The sequence below is a fragment of the Hyla sarda genome, chromosome 9 (genome assembly GCF_029499605.1).
Source record: "Hyla sarda isolate aHylSar1 chromosome 9, aHylSar1.hap1, whole genome shotgun sequence".
Classification (NCBI taxonomy): Eukaryota; Metazoa; Chordata; class Amphibia; order Anura; family Hylidae; genus Hyla; species Hyla sarda.
Genome location: NC_079197.1, coordinates 46,022,863 through 46,043,444, shown reverse-complemented (window position 1 = coordinate 46,043,444; position 20,582 = coordinate 46,022,863). Strand labels below are relative to the sequence as shown.

General features: G+C 43.1%; 1 protein-coding gene across 1 annotated transcript in view; it reads left to right on the top strand.

Annotated features, from left to right (window-relative positions):
• The first annotated feature begins 252 nt into the window (after positions 1–252).
• The window catches only part of NALF2 (NALCN channel auxiliary factor 2), a 220,022-nt gene continuing 199,692 nt past the window's right edge, over positions 253–20,582 (top strand). Inside the window, exon 1 of the mRNA XM_056540134.1 lies at positions 253–1,890. Within this exon, the coding sequence (XP_056396109.1) occupies positions 1,075–1,890 (816 nt within the window). The 5' untranslated portion in view covers positions 253–1,074. The remainder of the gene's footprint in view (positions 1,891–20,582) is intronic.

Here is a 20,582-nt window from a genome sequence, read left to right as displayed (position 1 = left end):
TGTCGTTACTATAGCAGGCAGATGTAGAGTGTAAGCTCCTCGGGCTGACAGGCAGGGTTGTGGTGGAGGCTGGCTCATATTAGGGGAGAGGGCTGCTGGAACACAAGAAGCTGAATGGAGGAGAAGATGAATGAGAAGCTGCACATAGTGAATGAAAGGAGAGGAGGGGGAAGGAAGGGGTGGAGTGTCGGGACACGGAGGAGGGGGGCGGCTTTTATAATAAAAAAACGCACAGTTGCATAAGGCAGGGGAGGCAGAGCGCGTTCATGTGCACGGGGCCGCGCCTGGTCGTGCCCGCGCCCTCTCTGATCAATTTCTCAAGGTGTTCTCTGCACAGCTGAAGATGGCGACAGATTAAATAGAAATAAGAGGAGCCCCCAGCTGGGTGATCTGGGCCTGGGTGCACGGCGAGGAAGAGGAGGCATGGGAATAGTCAGTCCTAGCAGCAGGATGCCCAGGGAGCAGAAGAACAGTGCCCATCAGAAGAGGAAGAGAAAACAATAAGGAGGGCACAGCCACCTTCCAGAGAGCACGAGCAGCCCGGGCTCAGCAGGCAGGATGGGCAGCAGGTGCTAGGCACAGGGGCATGCTCTCACCTGGCTCCGGTCCATAGGGGGGAGGGTGGGGGGATCTGCATGGGTTGTCCCTGGCATCCCCTGTGGACTTCTTCTTGATGTACTGTGCCCCGGGGCTGAATCTTTACACAGGGAGGGGGGTTCTTTTTTTCTTGCTTGGCTTTCCCAATAGCTCCTGCAATGGCCTGTTACTGAGTGACCCGGGCAGGGGCGGGTAGGGGAGGGGAGCTCCCATCCCTTCACCCACCATCCTTTATCTCTCCACCTGTCATTGCTCCATCACATCACCAATACCCTACTATTCTCGCCACCATTTCTCCATCTGGTCCCCCACCCATCCCCCTCCCCGACCTTCCTGATGATGGCCCTCTCTGCAGCAGGCCCCCTCACCAGAGGCAGGTGACATTGTGCTGGTGGTAGGGAGCCCACCACAAACATCATAGGGGGGTGGGGAGAGACTGAGAGCACCCGGCCGCCGAATTCTCCCACCCCCTAAAATATGATCAGGGGGGCTTGGATGTATCCAAGGGAAGATGAGGCCTTCTTAAAGATCTGCTGGGAACCCCGACACAGCGACAAACCGTGCGCCGACTCGGAGAGGGCTCAGAGATGGCGCTTGTCCCTCGCCTCTCTCTTGTTCTTCACCGTCCTGCTGTCTAATCACCTCTGGTTGGTCTCTGCAGGGGCCAAAGCAAGAGGCAACTTCTCCTACAGCCACCAGCCGGCCCGGGGGGAGCAGGCCAACTCCAGCTTGCTGTCCCTCCAGAGCTTCCCAGGGGAGGGCAGGGGGTGCTGGGACAACTTCCTAAGCAATTCGACCAAATCTGCTGCTCATAGTCCGCATTGCACTGGTGCCAGGTCCTCTCACCTGGATACTGCCTGCACCAAACTGCATTTGCAAAGACATCGGGGCTCTGTGGCCCCCTCCTCTCCCCAATCCTCCTCCTCCTCCTCTTCTTCAAGATCCTACTCCCCTTCCTCTACTTCCTACAACCAAAAGAGGAACTTTTTGAAGGCTTATTTTAACAATTTTACTCTGTCTTTTTGTGATACTTACACCATCCTTGACCTGCTGCTGGGCATGTCTAACCCGGACAGCCTGAACTGCAGCCTGGAGAACCTGATGGAGGACTTCATGGGGGCTCCTGTAGCCTCTGCTGCTGTCACAGACGATGAGGTGTGCAGCAACTGTATCCAAGCTTACCAGAGACTGGATCAACACGCTCAGGAAAAATACGAGGAGTTTGACTTTGTCTTAGAGAAGTTCCTGCAATCTGGGGAGTACTCTGTAAGATCCTGCGTAGGGGACTGCAAGGTAAGGAAACAACCCAAACTTTCCCTTTTACGCTTTGGTCATTCTGGATGTCAGGTTGCGACTTTTTCCTTATCTATCCATATTAGTGCCAAAAAGTAATGCACTTGTTTTATGGAGTCGGCAGTTTCCCAACTGGGGTGCCTCCAGCTGTGGAAAAATCACAGTTTCCCAACCGGGTGCCCCCAGCTGTTGCAAAACTACAACTCCCTGCATGCCCGGACAGCCTTTTGCTGGCCGGGCATGCTGGGAGTTGTAGTTTTGCAACAGCTGGAGACACCCCCGTTGGGAAAAACTACATTTGATGTTGGCTACATTTGTGCTTAGCAACAGCTGGAGACACCCTGGTTTAGAAACACTACATTTGATGTTGGCTACATTTGTGCTTAGCAACAGCTGGAGACACCCTGGTTTGGGAAACACTACATTTGATGTTGGCTACATTTGTGCTTAGCAACAGCTGGAGACACCCCGGTTGGGAAACACTACATTAGAAGTTGACTACATTTGTGCTTAGCAACAGCTGGAGACACCCCGGTTGGGAAACACTACATTAGATGTTGGCTACATTTGTGCTCAGCAACAGCTGGAGACACCCTGGTTGGGAAACACTACGTTAGATGTTGGCTACATTTGTGCTTAGCAACAGCTGGAGACACATTGCTTACTGCCATAGACTCTTTCTTTGCACCTACAGCTTCATGAAAGTTGATTGTTTCCACTTTTAGGAGTTGTAGTTTTGCAACAGCTGGAGACACCCCAGTTGGGGAACACTACATTAGATGTTGGCTACATTTGTGCTCAGCAACAGCTGGAGACACCCTGGTTGGGTAACACTACATTAGATGTTGGCTACATTTGTGTTTCGCAACAGCTGGAGACACATTGCTTACTGCCACAGACTATTTCTTTGCACCTCCAGCTTCATGGAAGTTGAATGTTTCCACTTTTGAGTCATGCAGCAATTCTGAATATGTGCAGCGAGAGCTAGTCAGCTAAACTTCCCACACTTCTTATTCATAAATACATATTTAGAACAACATGGAAAATCTTTAATGGAATCAATGAGTCTTCTAATCTTTGGTGTTGTCCTGCAGAGGTTAAGAACTTAGTACCTAATGCTCAAGGATTAAAGGGCGTGAGATAAAAGTTTAGGGATAGTTTACTGCACTAAAATGTAATCCATGTTACTTCATTAATATTACCAAGTTTCCAAGTGCTGCTTATGTGCATTCCCTTTATTTTACTATAATTATAGGCTACAATGTAGGACAGCAGTGGGTGGTAGTAACTAGTGATGAGCGGCATTGGCCATATTCGAATTTGCGATATTTCGTGAATATATAGACGAATATTCGTCCTATATTTGTGAATTTTGTGTATTTGTTATATTCGCATATTCGCGTATTCGGGGAAGAAAACAGTGAGGGGGTGGGGTAACTTTACTATTGGTTGCTAGGGATGTTGTTGATAACCTCTGACAAGTGTATTTGCATCATTCTAATTGGCCCAGAGGTGAAACGAAGTAATATGCGGAAAAAAGTGAATATTCGTAATTTTGAATATAAAAAATATTTGTACGTTTGAATATATAGCGAATACATACGCAATATTTGCAAATTTGCGATATTCGCTATAAAAATTCGAAATGCGAATATTCGCGCCCAACACTAGTCGTAACATGTGGCTACAACAGAGGCTATAACTCCCAACATGCCCTGGAAGTGTCCAATATATACCGTATTTTTCGCCGTATAAGACGCACTTTTTCTTCCCCAAAACTGGGGGGAAAAAGTCGGTGCGTCTTATACGGCGAATACACCCCTATCCCGGCGGTCCCTGCGGCCATCAACGGCCGGGACCCGCGGCTATAACAGGACATCGCCGATCGCGGTGATGCCCTGTATTAACCCTTCAGACACGGCGATCAAAGCTGACCGCCGCGTCTGAAGGGAAAGTGACACTAACCCGACTGTTCAGTCGGGCTGTTCAGGACTGCCGCGATTTCACCGCGGCGGTCCCAAACAGCCCGACTGAATAGCCGGGTTAGTGCTTACAGGACACTGGGGGGGACCTTACCTGCCTCCTCGGTGTCTTCTCCGTTCAGGGATCCCCTGTATGGCCGGCACTCTCCTTCCTCGTCATCACGTCGTCGCGTACGTGCGTCGGCGTGTGCAATGACGTGATGGCGGCGACGGAGAGCAAGGATACCCGGCCGGCAGCAGAGACGTTCCAGAGCGACGGGGACACGGCGACAGCGATGGAGCGACATCCAGGGCAGCGGTGATGGGTCCGGAGCGGCGGGGACACGTGAGTATTACCTCCTATGCAGTGGTCTTCAATCTGCGGACCTCCCAGATGTTGCAAAACTACAACTCCCAGCATGCCCGGACAGCCAACGGCTGTCCGGGCATGCTGGGAGTTGTAGTTTTGCAACATCTGGAGGTCCGCAGATTGAAGACCACTATTGGGTCCAAAATCTTTATTTTTTTTTAGATTTTGCACCTATAAAATTGGGTGCATCTTATACGCCGGTGCGTCCTATCGGACGAAAAATACGGTATATATATATATATATATATATATATATATATATATAGATGATATCTTAGTGTGTGTGTGTGTATATATATATATATATATATATATATATATCGATAAGTAAGAAAAAATAATATATATATATATACACACACACCAAGATATCATCCTTATTATACACACATTATTCTATCATGATTATTCACAGAATACTTACCTTACTACATTAGGTTGTGTTCACACAGTTTTTTTTTTTTTAGTCCAAACCAGGCTCGCAACTAAGAAAAAAAACTATAATTGAAAGATTTGCTGCTTTTCTGGGGTTTTAACCCATTCCTGGCTTTGCCTAAAATACTGTCTGTGTGAACCCAGCCTAATGCTATAATAGGATGAAACAGCCAATAACTCACAGAGGTTGGTAATATGACGTGAACTAATGTATCTCAAATATAATGTTCACGGCAAAGCATTTTTTTTGTTGAATTAAAACTTTCTTCTAAATGATCTTACCTATTTCATACTCCTGTACAGTTACTATCATAATGTAAGATTTCTTATTAAGTGTGAAGAAAAAAGTTAGTGACCACTTTAAGGAGATTACACAAAGCTCTGAGCTTTTCTCCTGTGGCCAAACGAATTCCGGATACTGGCCCTTTAAATTGTGTCTCAAACCTTGTTACAGAAGTTTTGGTAGATATTTCTTTAAAATATTGTCTCTTCTTGTGTAAATAAAAAAGAAAAGTTTCTTAACAAGCAAATAAACATTCATTAAGGGTCTATTCACAGGTACAGTATTCTGCGCAGGATTTGAAGCTGTGTTCAGTTTACATTGAAATCTGCAGCAGAAAATCCAACGCATAAAATCTGCGCAGAATACTGTACCTGTGAATAGACCCTAAATGTTTGATATTTTCTTCTAAATATTACAATAAGGCTGCTTTCACACAATAAAAGTACTTCCGTTATAAACGTCCGTCATAAAAATCTTGAAAAACGGCCGTTAGAAAATCCCATTATAGTCTATGGGATTTTTCTCATAGCCGTTTTAACCCGTTATCGCCCGTTATTTTGTGACGGGCGATAGTAACGAGAGAAATAGTGCATGCGCTATTTCTCCCGTTCATTCGCCCGTCACAAAATAACGGCTGTTATTAATAACGGGCGATAACGGGTTAAAACGGCTATTAGAAAAATCCCATAGACTATAATGGGATTTTCTAACGGCCGTGTTTCAAGTTTTTTATGACGGACGTTTATAACGGAAGTATTTTTATAGTGTGAAAGCAGCCTTATTGTAATATTTAGAAGAAAATATCAAACATTTAGGGTCTATTCACACGTACAGTATTCTGCGCAGATTTGAAGCGCAGGATTTTCTGCTGCAGATCTCAATGTAAACTGAATGAACACAGCTTCAAATCCTGCGCAGAATACTGTACGTGTGAATAGACCCTTAATGAATGTTTATTTACTTGTTAAAAAATTATTATTTTTTATAACTGAAGTAATAATCTCAATTAGAGATGAGCGAACTTACAGTAAATTCGATTCGTCACAAACTTCTCGGCTCGGCAGTTGAGGACTTATCCTGCATAAATTAGTTCAGCTTTCCGGTGCTCCGGACGGCTGGAAAAGGTGAATACAGTCCTAGGAAAGAGTCTCCTAGGACTGTATCCACCTTTTCCAGCCCACCGGAGCACCTGAAAGCTGAACTAATTTATGCAGGAAATGTCATCAACTGCCGAGCCGAGAAGTTCGTGACGAATCGAATTTACTGTAAGTTCGCTCATCTCTAATCTCAATAGTTCCTTTAAAGGGGTACTCCAGTGGAAAACATCTATTTTTAAATCATCTGGTGCCACAAAGTTAAACAGATTTGTAAATGACTTCTATTAAAAAAATCTTTACCCTTCCAGTACTTTTTAAGCAGCTGTATGCTACAGAGGAAATTCTTTTCTTTTGGGATTTCTTTTTTGTCTTGTCCACAGTGCTCTCTGCTGACACCTCTGTCCGTGTCAGGAACTGTCCAGAGCAGCATAGGTTTGCTATGGGGATTTTCTCCTGCTCTGGACAGTTCCTGATACGGGCATCAGGTGTAAGGGCATCAGGGAGCACTGTGGACAAGACAAAAAAAAGAAATCCAAAAAGAAAAGAATTTCCTCTGTAGCATACAGCTGCTAAAAAGTACTGGAAGGGTAAAGATTTTTTAATAGAAGTCATTTACAAATCTGTTTAACTTTCTGGCACCAGTTGATTTAAAAAACAAACAAACAATAATAATAATAATTTTCCACCAGAGTACCCCTTTAAGATGTGCACACTGCACTATATATCCTGACGCAGCAGTGGGAGGAGCACTGGGTATGTGTAACCCTGGACACATTCCTTTATTGTGTAACCATGGGGAATTATTCCTGTTCCTGATTGGCTGGAGCTCTGCTTGATTTGGATGTAATGGAATAATGTGGAAGAGCTGACTATACAGTCTTTTTGGTACTGTAGTTTGCACACTGCATTGCACCTCATGGACTGAACACTGCCCACCATACTACACTGCAGTGTTTTCTCAAGCCTGAACGGCCACACGAGCCGCCTGTATGATTCTACGCTTCATGCACATTGCTTTCCACTGCCATAGATGGGAATAGTATGGAAGAGAAGCTCAGAATTGCACTGCAGCACAATGCAGGCTGCTAGACCAGAAAGCCATGTTTCTTTAATGGGGCTATGTATTAATAGGAAATCTTATTTATATATATATATATATATATATATATATATATATATATATATATTTATTTATTTTTCCTTTATCAGCAATAATTATACATTCCTTGTCTCATTGCGAGAACATCTTAACCATGTGTAATATTTGGCTGGAAAAAAATAGTATTGAGACAATTATTCCAAAGACCCATTCACCATTACTGCTAGAGAGGCAAAGGTTAATGTAGACTTTAGTGCCAGGGCTTATTAATTGGCCGTTCATCACCTGGGGCAGTATTTCCCAACCAGGGTGCCCCCAGCTGTTGCAAAACTACAACTCCCAGCATGCCCGCACAGCCGAAGGCTGTGCGGGCATGCTGGGAGTTGTAGTTTTGCAACAGCTGGAGGCACCCTCTTTGGGAAACACTGACCCAGGTGATGAACGAAGGCTGTGCGGGCATGCTGGGAGTTGTAGTTTTGCAACAGCTGGAGGCACCCTCTTTGGGATACACTGACCCAGGTGATGAACGAAGGCTGTGCGGGCATGCTGGGAGTTGTAGTTTTGCAACAGCTGGAGGCACCCTCTTTGGGATACACTGACCCAGGTGATGAACGAAGGCTGTGCGGGCATGCTGGGAGTTGTAGTTTTGCAACAGCTGGAGGCACCCTCTTTGGAATACACTGACCCAGGTGATGAACGAAGGCTGTGCGGGCATGCTGGGAGTTGTAGTTTTGCAACAGCTGGAGGCACCCTCTTTGGGATACACTGACCCAGGTGATGAACGAAGGCTGTGCGGGCATGCTGGGAGTTGTAGTTTTGCAACAGCTGGAGGCACCCTCTTTGGGGTACACTGACCCAGGTGATGAACGAAGGCTGTGCGGGCATGCTGGGATTTGTAGTTTTGCAACAGCTGGAACCACCCTCTTTGCGAAACACTGACCCAGGTGATGAACGAAGGCTGTGCAGGCATGCTGAGAGTTGTAGTTTTGCAACAGCTGGAGGCACCCTCTTTGGGAAACACTGACCCAGGTGATGAACGAAGGCTGTGCGGGCATGCTGGGAGTTGTTGTTTTGCAACAGCTGGAGGCACCGTCTTTGGGAAACACTGACCCAGGTTGTGAACGAAGGCTGTGCGGGCATGCTGGGAGTTGTAGTTTTGCAACAGCTGGAGGCACCCTCTTTAGGAAACACTGACCCAGGGGATGAACGAAGGCTGTGCGGGCATGCTGGGAGTTGTAGTTTTGCAACAGCTGGAGGCACCCTCTTTGGGAAACACTGACCCAGGTGATAAACGAAGGCAGTTTGGGCATGCTGGGAGTTGTAGTTTTGCAACAGCTGGAGACACCCTCTTTGGGAAACCTACTCAGGTGATGAACGAAGGCTGTGCGGGCATGCTGGGAGTTGTAGTTTTGCAGCAGCTGGAGGCACCCTCTTTGGGAAACACTGACCCAGGTGATGAACGAAGGCTGTGCGGGCATGCTGGGAGTTGTAGTTTTGCAACAGCTGGAGGCACCCTCTTTGGGAAACACTGACCCAGGTGATGAACGGCCAATTAATAAGCCTGGCACTGAAGTGTACATTAACCTTTGCCTCTCTATCAGTAATGGTGGTCTCACTACTATTTTTTTTCCAGCCAAATATTACACTCAGTGATGGTTAAGATGTACTAGCAATGAGACAAGGAATGTATAATTATTGCTGATAAAAAAAAAAAATATATATATATATATATATATAAGATTTCCTGGGAGCATGCTGGGAGTTGTATTTTTGGAACAGCTGGAGGCACCCTCTTTGGGAAACACTGACCTGGGGTAATAGACTTATTGCACGGTATGGCATAAAACGACCGTTTTAGTGTTTGCTGCAGATTAGGCCAATTATTCGTGCCATGTCTGTAGACCAGGAATAGCCGTTTTTATTTATTTATTTTTTATTTTTTCGGTATCTAGTGTCCCATCAATACACAGCTCGAGCATGGAAAGCGTTGGCAGGACCCAGTGACTTTTTAATGAATTGTTATACCCCTAGCTCGGCTAATAAAACTTTAATTTCCTCAATTGACATTTTGCGCAATCTGTGGCTCTTGTGCCAGGCAGACATGGTATGTGATAAACGCTGGAATTGGTTGACCTCTAGCCCCTCTTACCACCCTCTTTCGGTAATGGGCCACCCGGGCTGCTGCCTACTACAACAGAAACCAACAGAAACCATGGCAACTAAAATCGCCTGCCAGAAATTGCAGACGCCAACTCCTGCATTGCAATCAGGAGAGCCTGCTATCCGTACCGGAGGGGAAGGAGGGAGCGAAGAAGAAACGCTGAAAGACACAAGCACAAATGGCTTGCAAAACAGAATAATACGCTTCTTCATATGGAGAGGGAAAATCATGCTTAGGAATACAGTCATGCAGTCAGTGTATGTTGTTATATACGTAACAGAGAGCAGCATACTGACAGAACATGATGGAGGAATAAAGGAAATCTACCAGATAATAAATCAGTGTTTTCCTACCAGAGTGCCTCTATCTGTTGCAAAACTACAACTCCCAGCATGCCCGTACAGCCTTCGGTGTGGAAACACTGTATTAAATAGTGTGGGAAAGGCAGGCAGGGCATATGGAACAGGCAAGGCACCTGAAGAATAGCGGAATGCTCTACAATACATGTTTCAAGCCCCTGACATCTGGTGCATTAAAGGGGTTATCCAGGAAAAAACTTTTTTTTATATATCAACTGGCTTCAGAAAGTTAAACAGATTTGTAAATTACTTCTATTAAAAAATCTTAATCCTTTCAGTACTTATGAGCTTCTGAAGTTTAGGTTGTTCTTTTCTGTCTAAGTAATCTCTGATGACACGTGTCTCGGGAACCGCCCAGTTTAGAAGAGGTTTGCTATGGGAATTTGCTTCTAAACTGGGCGTTTCCCGAGACACGTGTCATCAGAGAGCACTTAGACAGAAAACCTTAACTTCAGAAACTCATAAGTACTGAAAGGATTAAGATTTTTTAATAGAAGTAATTTACAAATCTGTTTAACTTTCTGGAACCAGTTGATATATAGAAAAAAGAGTTTTTTCCTGGAATACCCCTTTAACCTGGCAGTTAGGCTAGGTTCAGACTACGGAATCTCCGGGCAGAAAATTTCCGCCCGGAGATTCCGAGTGCGGCCAGCGCCGGCTGAATCAGTCGGCGCTATGACCGCGCAGACACTACAGTCTCCCGTAGACTGCAATGTGTTCCGCGCGGATTTCCGCCTGAAGAAAGAGCAACCCCTTTCTTCAGGTGGAAATTTCCAAGCGGATTTTCCGTTCACAAATTCCGCTTCACAAATTCTGAAGTGTGAATTTGTGAACGGAAACCCATTCACTACACTATACATTTTAGCAAGCGGAATTTCCGCCTGCAATTTCAAAGTGGAATTGCAGGCGGAAATTCCGTAGTCTCAACCTAGCCTTAGTGTAAGGGTGCATTCACACCACGTTTTTGCAATACAGTTCCCTTATCAGGTTTTTGATGAAAAACGGATTCCTTAAAACCTGACTAAACTGTATCAAAACGTGTGTTCAAATTTCAACCCGAATACAGATAAAAACCATATACGGTTTGAAAAATGATGTCCGGTTGCATCCGTTTTTTAAGAAAAAACGTATACGATGAAAATGTAAACGATGAATATGAATAAAGTTTCACTTGTTTGATTGAAGTTCCAAGAAAATAAAAAGTGCAAAGTCAAAAACCGTATGGTGAAAACCTGATGGAACTGTATGCACATACAGTTCTGTACGGTTCCCATTGACTCCCATGTTAAAAAAAAAAAAAACTTATACGGTTTAATACAGTTTTTCACCCAGGCCAAAAACCGTGGTAGACTACGGTTTTGGGTACGGGAAAAAAAAACCTGGCAAAACCGTACACGATGCAAAACGTACACAACCTGATGCATCTTTTGGCATACGGTTTTCAATGGAGAGTCAATGCATACGGTTTTCAATATGGTTCCGTACGGTTTTCACAAAGAAAACGTATACGGGAACTGTATTGCAAAAACGTGGTGTGAATGCACCCTAAATCAGATTAGGCAGATGTTTTAAGAGATGTGGTGCAAAATGTCCAAAATCTGTCATTCCTGCTTTACTAGTGTACCAGGTAGATTACAGGATAAGCTGCTACACAGAGGCCAGGTTTTGTTCTATGAATGTATGCAAAGCGTGAAAGATTTGTCTGTAAAGTGTAGGCCTCATGTTTGTGGATCCATATCACATCCATTGTTAAACGGGTATTCCGGTGGAAAAAGTTTTTTTTTTTATCAATTGGTGCCAGAAAATTAAACACATTTGTAAATTACTTCTATTAAAAAATCTTAATCCTTCCACAACTTATTAGCTGCTGAATACTACAGAGGAAATTCTTTTCTTTTTGGAACTCAGAGCTCTCTACTGAATCATGAGCACAGTGCTCTCTGCTGACATATCTGTCCACTTTAAAGGGGTTATCCAGGAAAAAACTTTTTTCTATATATCAACTGGCTCCAGAAAGTTAAACAGATTTGTAAATGACTTCTCTAAAAAAAAAATCTTAATCCTTTCAGTACTTATGAGCTGCTGAAGTTGAGTTGTTCTTTTCTGTCTAAGTGCTCTCTGATGACACGTGTCTCGGGAACAACCCAGTTTAGAAGCAAATCCCCATAGCAAACCTCTCCTACTCTGTGAAGTTCGGGAACTGCTATGGTTTGCTATGGGGATTTGCTTCTCTTCTAAAGCAGAGATGTCAGCAGAGATCACAGTTGCCAGACAGAAAACAACAACTCAACTTCAGCAGCTGAAAATTATTGAAAGGATTAAGATTTTTTAATAGAAGTAATTTACATATCTGTTTAACTTTCTGGAGCCAGTTGATATTAAAAAAAAAAAGTTTTTTCCTTGAATACCCCTTGAAGTCCTTTAAGAACTGTCCAGAGTAGGTGAAAATCCCCATAGAAAACATATTCTGCTCTGGACAGTTCCTAAAATGGACAGAGATGTAAGCAGAGAGCACTGTGATCGTGATGTCAGCAGAGAGCTCTGTGTTTTAAAAAAGAAAATAATTTTTTCTGTAGTATTCAGCAGCTAATAAGTACTGGAAGGATTAAGATTTTTTAATAGAAGTAATTTACAAATCTGTTTACAGAGAGTTATAGGATTCCATTCCTAAACAAGTCTTTCACACACTATTGTGTATGTTTCACCAGCCCTCTTGCTATCTAAGGCTGCGTTCACACGGCCGTCTAGACCCGTTCTTCTCCCGTCAAAATTAAAAACGGACTTTAAAAAAGAAACGGACAATAACGGATGCAAACGGATGTTATTCAGTTGTATCCGTTTTGATCCGTTTTTGTTCAGTTAATTAACAAAAAAAAATAAATTTCTGAGCATGCTCAAAAGTAAAAACGGATCAAAAAACAGATTGAAAAAATGGATGCAAATAGATGACATTAAAGGTTCATCCGTTTTCCATAGACTTCAATGTTAAATTTACTGTATCCGTTTTTTCTTCCGTTTTTTGAACGAAAAAAAAATACTGCATGTGCCGTAAAAAAAAACGGAAATGAGTGCAGACGGGTGCAAACGGATTGTAAAAAAAATCCCAACCAGTTTGAATCCGTTTACAGCCTGCAAAAAAGGAAACAAAACGCGGATAAAAAAACGGGGACAGACGACCGTGTGAACGCACCCTTACCTGAAATGGTGCAAGGAGAGCAGAACGCCACTCCGTCAGCCGGTCTGACTGTAAACATGTAAAAGAAAGGGTTCCCCAGCAAAAAAAAATGGAGAACGCTGCTGGAGAGCACTGCTATTTCCACACTCATTCTTGTATAGCAATGCAGGAACCTCACTCAGTAGGTATAGTAATGATGATGCACGGCGCTCACCCGTAGGGTGAGCGCCGTGCATCATCATTACTATACCTACTGAGTGAGGTTCCTGCATTGCTATACAAGACCGCCTGGAGGTTCTCCCTGGGATGGGACAGATGAAGGCAGCACCCCGATCCATGCACCACGAGGAGGGGGATATATAAGCTCTACAAGGTGTTGTGCTCTTAGTACAACACCAAAAGGTGAGTGTACCATTCTCACCTTCCTCCACTACTTTGTTTATTGAGAGTAACGGCTCATAGTTGCCCTTTTGTCTGCTTCTCTTTTTCTACATATTGGAATCCACATTCGTTCTGACATGTTCAGAGAATTACTTCAATTAAAAAATCTTAATCCTTCCAGTACTTATGAGAAGAGGTTTGCTATGGGGGATTTGCTTCTACTCTGGACAGTTCCTGAGACACCTGTCATCAGAGAGCACTTAGACAGAAAAGAACTCAACTTCAGCAGTTCATAAGTACTGAAAGGCTTAAGATTTTTTAATAGAAGTGATTTACAAATCTGTTTAACTTTCTGGAGCCAGTTAAAAAAATTTTTTTTTCCTGGATAACTGTTTTAATAGCTAAGCCAAGCCCCTTTTCCATTATGGAGAAAAAAGGAAAGAGACTGACGGATGGTGCCTCATGTATTACCCAGGGGTAAGAGAGTGGTGAGTGGGGGGGCAACCCCGCGGAGCTTATAGATGGCTGCTCACCTTGTAATAGTATCAAATGCGCATGTAACCCACAACCAAAGTTGGGGTGCTAGGGGTACGAGCTGCTGCTCCTGCAGCGGGGCAGACAAGGTCGTCCTGGAGTGGGTAGTAGAAGTAAGGTAGGAAAAAACCCTTGAAGTTGGTGCTGCTGACTCGGGTGTGAAGGATAAGGCGAAGTCAGAGGTATTGGAAAGGTCCTCAGCAGGACATTTTATTAATAGAAAAAAAAACGGATAGATGACGCGTTTCGGGAGGATCCCTCCCTTCCTCAGATCAGGGTATTTTCCATCATGGCTGAAAGAGTAGAAAAGGGGCCTGGCTTAGCTAATAAACTGAACCAGACAGCCAGCCCCCTTCAAGCTCATCAGCCACAAAACAGTGGGAAAGCTATCTGTCTTTTTCATAACAAACGTAATAGTGGAGGTGCCAATGGCTTGAGATGGTATCTAGAACTAAAACTGCGATGGGGTATCAGTGGAGTATTCATAATTAAAGCACATTATTGTATTTTAATTATTTACATTGAGAAGCAGCTAAATGACTTTTTATGACAATTCTTTAGAAGACTTGCACTTTTTATTTCTTATGTTTCTATGTCCTATAGTCCAATACCGTGTTTCTCCGAAAATAAGACCGGGTCTTATATAAATTTTAGTCACAAAAAACACACTAGGGCTTATTTTCGGGGTAGGGCTTATTTTTTTACGGTATGTACATTAAACAAAATACATTGCCCCCCCCAACGTCTCCCCCCCCCCTGCCGGATTATCAGCCCAGCGCTGCACCCCACATTGGGGGACTAATTGTACCGTATGTCACCCGCGAGCGCTGCTTCTCTCCCCCAATGCCAAATAATTATCAGCCACTGCGCTCTACTTTGTATTCCTGTGCCCGGGCTGCAAATATTAAAAAACAAACTTTAACTTGCCTTCGTCCTCCGTTCCCCCGTTGCTATGGAATCGGCCTCATGGTCCCTCCGCTGTTCTTGCTGCTACCTGGTGTTGGGACGTCTCAGAGCCTTCAGCCTATCACCGGCCGCAGCGATGTCCCGCCTCTGCCTATGATAGGCTGAGCCCACTGTCATGTAAGAAGCCGGCCTGCTCCTTACATGACAGTGGGCTCAGCCTATCATCGGCAGAGGCGGGACATCTCTGCGGCCGGTGATAGGCTGAAGGCTCTGAGACGTCCCAAAACCGGGAAGCAGCAAGAGCAGCAGAGAACAGTGAGGCCGGTTCCTTAGCAACGGGGGAACGGAGGATGAAGGTAAGTTAAAGTTTGTTTTTTAATATTTGCAGGCTGGCATTGTCTTGGTCTTATTTTCAGGGCAGGGCTTATATTGCAGCCCCGATAATCCAGCTAGGGCTTATTTTATGGTTTACCAATTTTAAAGGTAGATAACCCACATAGTATTAATCCTCACCAAGAAGACACCTAATGCTGTCATTATGTTACTAAGCTATAACCTACAATTCTTCATAGAACAGGCCAGGGTGCAAAGCTTTCGCGTGAGTATACTTTACTATTGCCAATAGCCAGAGGGGACATTTATAGATTGATGTTAACAGACGCTGTTTCCTATGTGTTGACATACGAACATCTCCGTGTTTCTTGAACAGCATTTACATAATGCAAAAGCTTCAGTATGAATGGATATTGCATATTATTAAAATATTTGGAATTAATGAGTAATAGTGCATCTATAAATCTGTACAGAAGTCTAAAAAGAAGAAAGTGAGCTTCTTTGGCTGAAAAGTGTTTGTACTTTTTCGATTTCTAAAAAAATTCTTAATTTAGCAGAAATAAATAACTGTATAGCCATAATTATTAGGTAATTTCTAACCAAATTATGTTTTAAACACCAACCCTTGGTCCAACAGGTTCTGACAAACAATACCATAAAATAACAAAAAACCTTACTTACACAATAAATCCCCACTGATCCAGCGCCAGATCTCTGCTTCTCCTTGGTGTTTTTATTTACTTTGCTGCAGCGGTAAGTGCATACGTGAGTAAGTGGAGATGCCATTGCTGCAGTCAAGTAAACAAATACCATCAGGAATCACTGGAGATGCAGGGGGTGATCTATCTGGTGGGTATATATTTTAGTTTTCTTTTTTTTTTTGTTTTGTTATTACCACCCCCACCCCCAATCTGAGTTTTTAAAGGGGTTATCCAGGAAAAAAAAAAGTTTTATACATCAACTGGCTCCAGAAAGTTAAACAGATTTGTAAATTACTTCTATTAAAAAATCTTAATCCTTTCAGTACTTATGAGCTTCTGAAGTTAAGGTTGTTCTGTCTAAGTGCTCTCTGATGACACGTGTCTCGGGAACCGCCCAGTTTAGAAGCAAATCCCCATAGCAAACCTCTTCTAAACTTGGCGGTTCCCGAGACATGTGTCATCAGAGAGCACTTAGACAGAAAAGAACAACCTTAACTTCAGAAGCTCATAAGTACTGAAAGAATTAAGATTTTTTTTTTAATAGAAGTAATTTACAAAACTGTTTAAGTTTCTGGAGCCAGTTGATATATAAAAAAGTTTTTTCCTGGATAATCCCTTTAACCATACTATCAACACAAGAGGATCAGTAAAATCAATAAAAAATGATAGAACCACCAGGGATGTTCACTTTTTCAGTCAGGGCTAGCAAAAAACAACCAATAATACCATCATATAGACAGATATTTATCAACCGATTTATCCGAGTTTTTTCGCATAATATTGCCACAAAAAATTTGAGATTGCGCCACCGTCTTTTTTTCGTGCGATAATCTGCCACGAGAGCGAGAAAAGCATTTTTTTTACAAATCAGTGTACATAAGTGTTTTTACAATTTTGACTTGCCATAGTCAGAAATTTATCAACCGCAACATTCGCAAAAAAGTCGCTATGGCTTTAAAAACCAACTAAATATACTCCAGCCGAACCTTGGCTTAACTAACAGAAACTGACTATTGTTTTCGCTTAGGGGAGAAAAAAACTCCCGCTTTTGCTTACCTGCGAAAAATGTATTAACGCCGTGCAACAATATAGTAAATTTGTCGCACGTAAGCAGAATGGAAGTGGAAAAAAAACAAACTAAAAAATAGCATACCTAAGCAAACTTTCATAAATTCCCCTCTATTTATGAAAGTTTGCTTAGGTATGCTTTTTTTTTTTTTCCACTTCCATTCTGCTTACGTGCGACAAATTTACTATATTGTTGCACGGCGTTAATACATTTTTCGCAGGTAAGCAAAAGCGGGAGATTTTTTTCTCACCTAAGTGAAAATAATAGTCAGTTAGGGGGAGATTTATGAAAACCTGTCCAAGGGAATAGTTGCTGAGTTGCCCGTAGCAACCAATCAGATCGCTTCTTTCATTTTGCACAGGCCTTTTCAAAAACAAAAGAAGCAAGCTGATTGGTTGCTATGGGCAACTCAGCAACTATTCCTTTGGACAGGTTTTCATAAATCTCCCCCCCATAGTTGTCAGACACCAAGTCTACTCATGTGGTCTGCAGAGTGTTATCACGTTACAGACTATACCGGAGAATACAGCAATAAGACGCAGTCACAGGCAGAATACATACCATGGATCTCCCAGATCTGTCAGTTTATTAAATCCTTGTATTCTGGGGGATATTTGTTTACAGATCTTTATGGTTTTCCTCCTGGAAAAGGTATGAACAAATTAACAACTTGGTGTTACTGTTCCGCATGTCAAAGGGCTGTGTCCCAACACAGTCTGACAATGTCCATGCATTGGTGACCGTATCAGAGTGATAAGGGACACATAGTATTGCCGAGAGGAATGCTGACACCTATTTGTCGGATGGGCTAGAGAAACACTACTGATTGATTTTAGTGTGACGGCTGCAGTCTAGCAGCTTTCTATAGCTCCAGAGTAAAGCTGTTCAGACACGTCTTCATGTAGGCCAGGCCTCATTTATACGTTCCCAGGAGGACTAACAGAGGAATAAGACAATAAAGAGTTCCAAGTACCATGATTCATGTATAGTATAACTGATATGTCAGTAAGTCACAAGTAATGTCTTCTGTAACTCTAAAAGCAAACCCTAAAAGTAATAACAGCTCAAGACCAGACTTCAGAGTATATTCAGACATCAAGCCAGATCAACCCTTGCATCCTGTTGTCCAGTGTCATTGTGTCAGTGTCATAAATTCAATCCCAAAGGAAAGCTACATCTTCTGTGCTCCGCTGCACTACCTGAGGACTAGCAGGGTCTTAAAGGGTTATTGCAGTTCCTCTTACTGCCAGTGGCCCTGTGGTATGGGTAAAGGAGTCGCAGTTGCACAGCTGCAACAGGGCCCCCTCACCACGTTAAGGTTGACTGCTTCAGCCTGACCTGCTAAAACTCAGCTTCAATGCATAGCAGTATATGGAGGTCTGTGCAGCAATGACAGGATCAGAGGTACCACACAGGTAACAGCCCAATTTACAGTCATAGAGGGAAATGTATCATCCCTGCACCTGGCGTGTGCATCAAGAAGTTATTGCTAACTAACCAGTTGGCGAAAAAAAAACTTGGTGGCTTTTTGACAATTTGCACCATGCTTGCCAAGTGGGCGAAGCATGGTAAAGTATTAGCAGGGGTATGGGGGTATGTGTCATGGGCATGTCAAATATATTCCAAATTCTGCCTGCAAACGTGTAAATTGTAGCTAAAATCTACATAAATCCAGCATGCAAAGTGCTAAAGAGGTTTTTAAGACCAGTGTGTGAGATGCAATTCATGATCAATGCCCTCATACTCTCTGTAACCTGTATACAATCCTGCTTACCTAGCTTGCCCTTTGCCTTTAATATATATGTGCTCCTTCATCCCCCTTGCACATCAACATACATGTTGCACATCTGCATGCAATGCATAAGTGCAGTGAGCGGAGGAATTCCTACATCCCTTGCCCAAAATGTGTGTATTATAGCGCTGTAAATGGGCTTGACTGACTGGGAAATGTTGCCAAGCTGGACGTCTCTCTGAAAGGAAAGATCGTGCTGATGCTCTCCTCTGCCCAGCTCCACTAAGCACTGTCACTGCTTCACACTACAGCACAGAGGCCCAGATGACACACCGCACCTTTAAGGCTTGGTAGGGCAGATTACCAGTCCAGGTCTGTCTGATATATAGTCAGTTCCTATATCAATACCTGGTATGACCTTTGTAGGCATGTATGACTTTTGTAGAGGATGCTCATATGGGCTTCGTAAGGTGATAAGTCCTTAAAGAAGTCTTATATGCAGTAGCCACATCAGATCTTGGTTCATAAATCATGTTATTATAAGACAGCCCATGCAGATTATTAATAGGTCCTTTCTGCCCCTATCATATTATCCCTATACAGTAATATCTACCCCTATTGTAAAGCTTTTAGCTCTATGGGAACTCTCCAGGTCCAAGTTGCTGATGGCGTCCGTGAGCCAGCAGCCAACAGAGGACAGACCACAGAAGCTGGCAGCTGACAACAACGTGAAGGCTACAGGGAAACAGATGTAATAGGCAAAGCCAACACTCCATCACTGAGAGCAGTGTTAGTGGGAACATCCTAACGCTGTCAAACTGTCAGGACTTTTCCCTTGCACCTGGCTTGGTGGTGAGAGTGGTGGGTATAAGAAGAGTAGCCCGTCATTATTTCTGCTTGGTAGGGCAGAATGTTAGCCCAACTCATCCAAGGGTGCCATCCATGCAAAAATATAGCTAAAAGGATGAACAGGGGTGCAATTGTATACATAATGGCACACGATTCCATTGCAAGAAATAAACTAAACATTTTTCTTTTTCTCTGGAAATAACAGCAGCTCCTTATTTAAGACTTTTTCTGCTCCGACTCTAGACAGACCTCAGGAACTACAAATGTGAATTGGAATGAGACTTTACATGGGTTGCAACCTTATATATTGACAATTACTGGTGGTCTTCTTTTGGAAATTCACCTTTTTGACCTTTTGTTTGGATTGTGCCATTTTTGCCATTTACTTATGTTCTTTTTTCATCTAGGTCTATAATAGAACATTCTGCACATGGCTAAAATTAAAGCTGATTTTATTTTTAGGTGTTGTGGCACTTCGGTGTAGCTTTAGAGCCAAGTCTATATAATTCCTTCAGCTGTGGCATACATAGAAAATACTGGCCCCCGTATGATCGAAAAATGGTCTTCCTTATTTGAACTAGTCCTCTTTCAACCCCCTGGAGTAAACAGTTCTGGTGCGTATTTCCCTTTTCTTTCCATGACCCTTAGCTCCTTACTCCCATCAGTTAATTTTGCACAGTTTTCTGCCAGTAGAGTAATATGCGACCAATCTAGACTCTCGCCAATGGCCCCACAGCAGTTGCACGGTCTGTCTCTATGATATATGCGCCCTTGGCCTTTCTCCTTAGTTCATGTTTACATAACTTTTATATTTTTATTTACACTTTTTATTTACATTTGAAGCCTTTACACATTGAATTTGTACTGCATTTTCTCAAATTTTTTCGCATTTTGGCAGTGTTTTTTTCTACAATTTTCCAAAAGTACAGTAAAAATGACACATGTGATCTGCATAATTGCAGTAAAATAGCACAATTTTTGCAGCTATTTTTGAAAATTATGGCAAAAACTGAAAAAAATGCAATATGTGAACACAGCCTTGGGGGAGAGTCATAACTGCTATATATCCTGATCCTTTTTAGAGCCTATAAAGCCAATAATAAAAGTGATGGGGAAAATAAAAGCTTAGCTGAGCATTTATCCCAGTTTGTTCTAAAGATCAGTGGAGGTTTCAGCACCCAGACCCTATGATCATGTCTCTCTAACACATCAAAAGTTTGTATTAATTGATAATCTTGTGACAATGG